Here is an 8,680-nt window from a genome sequence, read left to right on the forward strand (position 1 = left end):
GTAATAATAATTTGAATCAAATAAAAAAAAATAAAGCTGTAAGTTTAGTGGTTTCTTTTTTATAAACATATATGTATGTTAAGAATTTTTCGATCTCACTCCTTAAACTAAAGTCTGGACTATAGAACAGACTAAAGTCTAGACTATAGAACAGACCAAAGTCTGGACTATAGAACATACTAAAATCTAGACTATAGAACAGACTAAAGTCTGGACTATAGAACAGACTAAAGTCTGGACTATAGAACAGACTAAAGTCTGGACTACAGAACAGACTAAAGTCTGGACTATAGAACAGACTAAAATCTGGACTATAGAACAGACTAAAATCTGGACTATAGAACAGACTAAAGTCTGGACTATAGAACAGACTAAAGTCTGGACTATAGAACAGACTAAAGTCTGGACTATAGAACAGACTAAAGTCTGGACTATAGAACAGACTAAAGTCTGGACTATAGAACAGACTAAAGTCTGGACTATAGAACAGACTAAAGTCTGGACTATAGAACAGACTAAAGTCTGGACTATAGAACAGACTAAAGTCTGGACTATAGAACAGACTATACTATAGTCTGTACTAAAGAGAATATATTCTGGACTATTAAAAAGACTATAATCTGGACTAAAGAACAAACTAAGACTGTTCTATAGAATAGACTAAGACAGTTCTATAGAATAGATTAAGACTGTTATATAGAATAAACTATGACTGTTCTATAGAGTAGACTAAGACTGTTCTGTAAAATATAATTCTTATATATTAGAAACTATTGTTTATTCTGTAGTCGGGACTGTAGTATGTTCTATTGTCCAAACAAATTGTCTATTCTGTAGTCGGGACTGTAGTATCCCTTTTATATATAACATTTTCTCTTTTTTTAGAAAATATATAACTGTCTTTACAACTTATCCAAGAAAATTTAAATTACTCCTTTAAACTCAAATACACCTACAAACACACTACATTTACGTTTATTTAGAAACGCACATGTATGTATGTAATAACAGCAGCATTAACGTATTTAAAAAAGAGGCCTGACGTTTGCGCTATTTCATTGTAACAACATTATGTATTGTTGCTGTGTCTACAGCTACTGCAATTACAATAGTTCTACACACTCATACATACATGCACACTAGATTGTTACAATTGTCTCTCCATTCATTAACGTGTTAAGGTGGCTGTTGCTGGGTTCGTTGATCGTACATTTGATTCGTTTGGTTTGTTTGTTGGTTAAATGGTGGATGGGTGGGTTGTTTGGTTGAATAGTTGGTTGACGGTTTTTTTGTTTTGTTTTGTTTAATGTCCAGGTTTCTAAATTGACTTACGGAAATTACCAAAGTGATACTTGATTTACACATGCTTTAAGGTTTCTATATGTACTCAATGCAATTTAATATTATTACATTTTGTTGCTGTTACTATTCTGCAACAACGAAAATAACAATAAGAATATGCAGTTGTTAGAAAATTATTTGTTCGCTTCTTGTTGCGGGTTTTGCTGTGTTAACTTCATTCATTGTTGTCATTTTACAATTGTTTTGGCTAAAATAAATTGCAAGTTTGTATTCATTACATGTTTATAGGAATACATATAAATGTATGTATGTACACACATACGCATGTACGTATGTTCAATATCTAAGTGAATGAGTGTGTAAATGATTATGGAGTGTCTGTTGTGCCCATGACGGGTGTATGTGACATACAGGTTAATTGAAATCTATTTGTTAAACTAATTGAACAAAACAAAACTGCAAAATTTATAGAATAATAGCAAACAAAAGAAAATAATCATGACTAAGGAATTTAATAAATTGCTATTTTTGTGTTTGCGATATATTTTAAAAATTCTTAATTTATAGATATATTTTTTTTAACAATATTAGAAAATTTGTTAAAAACTTGTTTTGAAATATTAGTTTTAAATAAAAAAATTAAATAATACAAAATGTTTGCAAAAATATTCTCTTTTAATAGAAAATTTTCAAAATTTGTCTTTTTTCCATACATTTTTTTAAATTATTTGGTTTTTATAAAAAATGTAGTTTTTTTCGAAAAAAATTTTCCCATAATTTTTTATTTTAAAAGAATTTTTTTTTAATTTCTCGTTTTTATATAAAATGTTTAGAAATTTATTGATTTTACAAAAAAAAAATCAAAAATTCATTTTTTTATAAAAATTTTTCGAAAATTTTTTGCTTTTTTTTGATAATTTTAGAATTTTTTTAAATGGAAAAATTTCCTTTTTTTAATAAAAACTATCAAGACTTGGTATTTACAGAATATTTAAGAAAATATTTTTTAGAGAATATAAAAAAATTATTTTTATAAAAAGTTTCTGTTTATGCAAAATTTTTTAAAGTTAATAAACCGTTTTTCAAAAATGTCACTTTCTTATAAAAACAGATCAAATTTCTTTTCAAAATTATAAATTTCAAAGATTTTCCTTTTTTATAAAAATAATTACAACAATTTTTCGATTTAATAAAAATTTTGAAAATTTTCCATTTTTCAAATCTTTCAAGATTTCCTGGATTTTAAATTTTTTTTATTTCGGTTTTTTTATAAAAGTTTTTTAAATAGTTTTTTTATTTATAGACAATTTCAGAAAATTCCTCTTTTTCCTCCATATCTTTTTTTGAAAATTTTCTCTTTTTTTATAAAAGTTTTTTAAATAGTTTCTTTATTTATAGACAATTTCAGAAAATTCCTTTTTTCCTCCATATTTTTTTTTTGGAAATTTTCTCTTTTTATTATAGAAAAAATTTAAAAATTTTTCTTTTTTATAGAAATTTTTCGAAAATTTATCATTTTTATAACAAAAGTTTTCTTATTTCTTGTTTTTATAAATTTCCCTTTTTTATAAAATAAAATTTCGGAAATTTTTCGATTTTATAAAAAATTTTGAAAATTTTCCTTTTTTATGGAAATCTTGCATTTTTTTTTTTGAATTTCGTTTTTTTATTACACTTCGTTGAACATTTTCTTTATTTATAGACGATTTAAGAAACTTCCTCGTTTTTTTTCTTTTTCGACAATTTCCTTTTTTTACAGATTTTTCTTAAATTTATCTTTCTCATAGAATTTTTTTTCGAAAATTTTATGTTTTTGTAAAAAAAAGTTTTCTTAATTTTCTTTCTTTTTTTTAATTTTCTCAACTATTTATTTGTTATAAATTTAAAAAAATTTCCCTTTTTTACCAAAAATATTTCAAACATTTATCGATTTCATAGACAATTTTGAAAATTTTCATGTTTTAAAAATTTCTTCTATTTTTGAAAGTTTTTTTAATTTTGCTTTTTTAATAAAATTTTTTCGAAATTTTTTTTTTATTTATAGACAATTTCAGAAACTTCCTCGTTTTCCTTTCTTTTTTATAGGAAAATTTTTTCTTTTTTATAGAAAAATTTTCTAAAATTTCTTGTTTTTAAATAATTTTAAATTTTAAATTTCTCATTTTTATACAAAATTCTTGAAAAATTTCCCGCTTTTATAGAAAATTTTTTCTTTTTTTTTAGATTTTTTTTATTTCTCTTTCTCATAAAATTTTATCGAAAATTTTATGTTTTTGTAAAAAAAAGTTTACTTAATTTTCTTTCTTTTTTTCCTTTTTTTAACTATTTTTCGAAAATTTCTCGTTGTTAAAAATTTTACCAAAAATATTTCAAAAATTTATCGATTTTTTAGAAAATTTTGAAAATTTTCTTGTTTTTATAGAAATATTTAAAAATTTCTTTTATTTTTGAAAGTTTTTTTTATTTTGCTTTTTTAATAAAATTTTTTAGAAATTTTTTTTTTTAAATACATTTTCAGAAAATTCCTCGTTTTCCTTTCTTTTAAACGATTTTTTTCCTTTTTATTGAAAATTTTCGAAAATTTCTTGTTTTTAAATAATTTTCAAGAATTTCTTCTTTTTATAGAAAAATTTTGAAAATGTGTGTTTATTTAGTAAAAAATTCCGAAAATTTCTCAATTTTATAAAAAAATTTTCAAAAATTTCCCGCTTTTATAGAAAATTTTTAAATTTTTTTCATTTTTTAGATTTTTTTTATTTCTCTTTACGATTTTTCTTTTTCCTTTTTTTACTATTTTTCCGAAAATTTCTCATTGTTATAAATTTCCCTTTTTTTACCAAAAAATATTTCAAAAATTTATCGATTTTATAGAAAATTTTGAAAATTTTCCTGTTTTTATAGAAATTTTTCGAAAATTTCTCGTTTTTAAATAATTTTCAAAAATTTATCCTTTTTATAGAAAAATTATGGAAATATGTGTTTATTTATTAAAAAATTTCGAAAATTTCTCATTTTTATACCAAATTCTTCAAAAATTTCCCGCTTTTATAAAAAAATTTTAAAATTTTATGTTTTTAAAAAAATTATTAAAAATTTCTCTTTAAAAAATATTTCGAAATATTTTGTTTTTATTGAAAATTTTTGATAATTCTTTGTTTTTTTTTACAAAAATTTTAAATTTTATTTTGGTATATATTTTTTCAAAAATTTCTTATCTTTACTCGTTTTTAAATAATTTTAAAAAAATTTCACCTTTCTATAGAAAAATTTTGAAAATATGTGTTTATTTTCTAAAAAATGCCGAAAATTTCTCATTTTTATAAAAAAAATTTTCAAAAATTTCCCGCTTTTATAGAAAATTTTTTAAATTTTATGTTTTTAAAAAATGACTAAAAATGTCTCTTTTTATTTAAAAAAATGTTTCGAGATATTTTGTTTTTATAGAAAATTTTGGATAATTCTTTGTTTTTTAGAAAAATTTTAAATATTATTTTGTTATAAATTCTTTCAAAAATTTCTTATCTTTAGAGATATTAAGATATTACTCTCTCTTAATAATAAAAGATATACCAAAATTTCCCTCGTTTTAAAATCTCTCTCAATTTTAAACATATTTTAATATAATATTTCCCTTTATCTTTTTTTTGTTGCAAAACTTTTGCTCACATTTCACTGCATAAATGCATAAAAACCAATATTTCATTTAATTAATGCGTATCAATTTGTTTCTTATAAAACGAACATTCGAACAAATTCCATAAAAAGTAAAGAAATTAACATTATATTCAAAAAAAAGTAAAAAATCAGCATTTACGCTCTATAGCACTTTTCAGATGTCTGTAGTGTATTACTTACATATTTGTTGTTCTTATTCCTGGGTAACTGCATACAACTTTATAGGCAGCATTTAAATATAATATTGAAATATTATTATTTTTGTTTTTTGGTTTTAATTTAATTTTCTCCCTCTTCTTCTTGTTCTTTTGCAGCAATACCCGTTGGCAACTGGACCCCACCCGACATTGATTACAATGAACGTTTCACATGGGAGGGTGCCACCGATATGAGTAACAATTATCGCGATGCATTGAAGCGTGGTTTGCCGTTTCCCATCTTAACTGTGGCTGAGTACTTTAGTCTTGGCCGTGAAGGTTTTTCGTGGGGTGGTCAATATCGTGCTGCTGGCTATTTTGCCAGCATAATGCTGTGGGCTTCATTGGCCTCTTGGCTGCTAATGAATTTGTTACTTATCGCTGTGCCACGGTATGGTGCATATATGAAGGCATTAACTGGTGCACTCTTGATTGGTACGAATGTGGGTTACTATTGTCAATTGCCGAAGAGACCATTAACAATTTACATGGAGGGTGGTCGTTTGGAATTTCATTTGGGTTGGTGTTATTGGCTCTTGCTAGTGGCAGGTAGGTTGTCGAGATTAAAAATAGCATTTAAGTACAAAAAAATAATAAAATTTATTAAAACAATAAAAATATTTTTCTTTAGGCATTTTATGCTTTATAGCAGGTGTATTAATTTCTATCATCGATTTGGTATGGCCTCATACATTCTCAACCGTCCTAGAGGTCTACTATGGTACACCCTATGATCGTCATGTTATTCTTGAGGAGTCTAGTGATGTGCGTTATCGCAAACGTACTAGTCGCAGTCTAGAAGATCCTCCCGGCTTAGGATCTCGTATATTGAGACGTTTATCTTCGAAGGCACGTGACAATTCACATATGCAACAAAATCGCGGCAGTTCGGGCAGTAATATGCCTGTACACATGGCTGGCCATGTACATACACACCCCCACATGAATGCCGGCGTTGAGAATAAGGCATTCCAAAGTGATGTACCCAAGAGTCCTTGGCGTTATCCCTTCCGTCGTGCTCAACAGATTCAGGCTCATCCTATGCATATGCAAAGAACTTTGTCACAAGATTCAGGTTCATCGATGGGTTCGGCGGCCATACAAATATCACCATTGCACAAACATGCCTTGTCGAGAATGTTACCGTAAGTAGAACTAGAACTGAACTAGAACTGAACTAGAACTGAACTAGAACTGAACTAGAACTGAACTAGAACTGAACTAGAACTGAACTAGAACTGAACTAGAACTGAACTAGAACTGAACTAGAATTGAACTAGAACTGAACTAGAACTGAACTAGAACTGAACTAGAACTGAACTAGAACTGAACTAGAACTGAACTAGAACTGAACTAGAACTGAACTAGAACTGAACTAGAACTGAACTAGAACTGAACTAGATCTTGGTTTTGTCTAGGACCTTTTTAAAGAAACAACACACACTAAAACCTTTTTACTTTTTTCAGAAATCCTCCTATTAATCGCATAAGAGACATGGATCACTGGTGATGATCTTCAACTACAACAACAAATACTTGATTTCAGAAAGAGAAAATTTGAGAACTTGCTAATGTTTTTATAAATCATTTGCTCGTTTTCTTACATTTCTCTTTCTCTCACAAAGCAATTTATTTTTAATTTAATTATTTAACGGACGTAACTTATTTGTGATAAATTTTATTATTTTTATAAACAATTGACTCTCTAATATAATTAAAACAAAATGACAAAACAAAAAATTAAAAATATAAAGAACACAACCTGACGAACGAATTAGTTTAAATTATTATTTTATTTGTTTGAATTATTAAATTTAAGTTTAAAAATTAAGTACAACAACAGCCATTTTATAGCTAGAAAATACAGATTAAACTAATAACTATATGAATAAATAAAAAAAATATATATTAAAAAACACTATCAAAATAAAACGATATTAAAATTTAAGTGATGATGTCATTGTGATAATCCCTAAAACAAAATAATGAAAAAAGAACTATTAAAAAATTTATTTAAATTATTAAAAACTTAAAACAATTACTATAAGCAGAGGCGTATGAATTGAAAAAATGTGGGGATTTAATATTGATTTATGATTGTGTAATAAAAACGTCTTTGTTTAAAATTATTTCCTTTCTTTAGCTGCTTCTCTTGAGGTTTTATAAACAATGTAATTCATTTTAATTTTAACAAAAAATATGATTGTAATACCTACTTAATAAGTTTTAGTTTTTTTTTATTAGGATTTTATTTAATTTAACATTTCAATAAATTGGCTTTTAGTTTATTTTTATATTTAGTAGAAATTTTAACAAAATTATTTATTTTATTCTCTACAACTCTTTTAATATTGTGTTAAGTTTTTTTTTGCTATTTTTATATGTAATCGTCAATTGTAAAACATTTAATTTATTTATTTACTTTTATATATTTTTTTTATTATCACAAATGTTTGCTAATTATAAGAAGAGCGTTATGATGAAAAAGCGAAATTATTGTAACGAGAATTAAGAATTCTTTAAGTGATTTAGAAAAATACAACGAAGTTGAACAAGATTTATTAAGAAAATTGTGAAAATTATAAAAATTGTTTAGAAAATAAGAAGAAAAAACCTTGATATAGAAAATAAAACAAAAATACTATTAAAATTTAAAATCGGTTTGTTTTTTTTTCTGAGAATTAATTTATTTAAAATTTTTTATTTAAACACAAATTTATTAAAAATGTTAGAAAAGATTTTTTTTATAAATTTCATTTAAAAAGAGAAATTAAAAAAATACGATAAAAAGAAAATTTTCAAAACTGTTCCAAACAAAGACATTTTAAAAATTTTTTACAAAAGGGAATTTGTAACGAACTAGACCTGAAGTATAACAGAACTAGAACTGAAGTAGAACTGAACTATAACATAACTAGAACTGAACTGGAACTGAACTATAACTGAAGTAGAACTGAACTGGGACTGAAGTAGAACTGACCTAGGACTGAAGTAGAACTGAACTAGGACTGAACTAGAACTGAACTAGAATTGAACTAGAACTGAACTAGAACTGAACTAGAACTGAACTAGAACTGAACTAGAACTGAACTAGAACTGAACAGAACTGAACTAGAACTGAACTAGAACTGAACTAGAACTGAACTAGAACTGAACTAGAACTGAACTAGAACTGAACTAGAACTGAACTAGAACTGAACTAGAACTGAACTAGAACTGAACTAGAACTGAACTAGAACTGAACTAGAACTGAATTAGAACTGAACTAGAACTGAACTAGAACTGAACTAGAACTGAACTAGAACTGAACTAGAACTGAACTAGAACTGAACTAGAACTGAACTAGAACTGAACTAGAACTGAACTAGAACTGAACTAGAACTAGAACTGAACTAGAACTGAACTAGAACTGAACTAGAACTGAACTAGAACTGAACTAGAACTGAACTAGAACTGAACTAGAACTGAACTAGAACTGAACTAGAACTGAACTAGAACTGAACTAG

At 25.5% G+C, this 8,680-nt stretch overlaps 1 protein-coding gene across 2 annotated transcripts in view; it reads left to right on the plus strand.

Moving 5' to 3' along the window:
* LOC111684742 (dual oxidase maturation factor 1) overlaps positions 1 to 6,870 on the plus strand; it is a 35,502-nt gene extending 28,632 nt beyond the window's left edge. For both annotated transcript variants that reach the window (XM_046956482.1, XM_046956481.1), the window contains 3 exons: positions 5,292 to 5,723; positions 5,806 to 6,319; positions 6,642 to 6,870. In XM_046956482.1, coding sequence (XP_046812438.1) covers positions 5,292 to 5,723; positions 5,806 to 6,319; positions 6,642 to 6,684 — 989 coding nt within the window. In that variant the 3' untranslated portion in view covers positions 6,685 to 6,870. The remainder of the gene's footprint in view (positions 1 to 5,291; positions 5,724 to 5,805; positions 6,320 to 6,641) is intronic.
* The last annotated feature ends 1,810 nt before the right edge of the window (positions 6,871 to 8,680 follow it).

The sequence above is a fragment of the Lucilia cuprina genome, chromosome 2 (genome assembly GCF_022045245.1).
Source record: "Lucilia cuprina isolate Lc7/37 chromosome 2, ASM2204524v1, whole genome shotgun sequence".
Taxonomy (NCBI): Eukaryota; Metazoa; Arthropoda; class Insecta; order Diptera; family Calliphoridae; genus Lucilia; species Lucilia cuprina.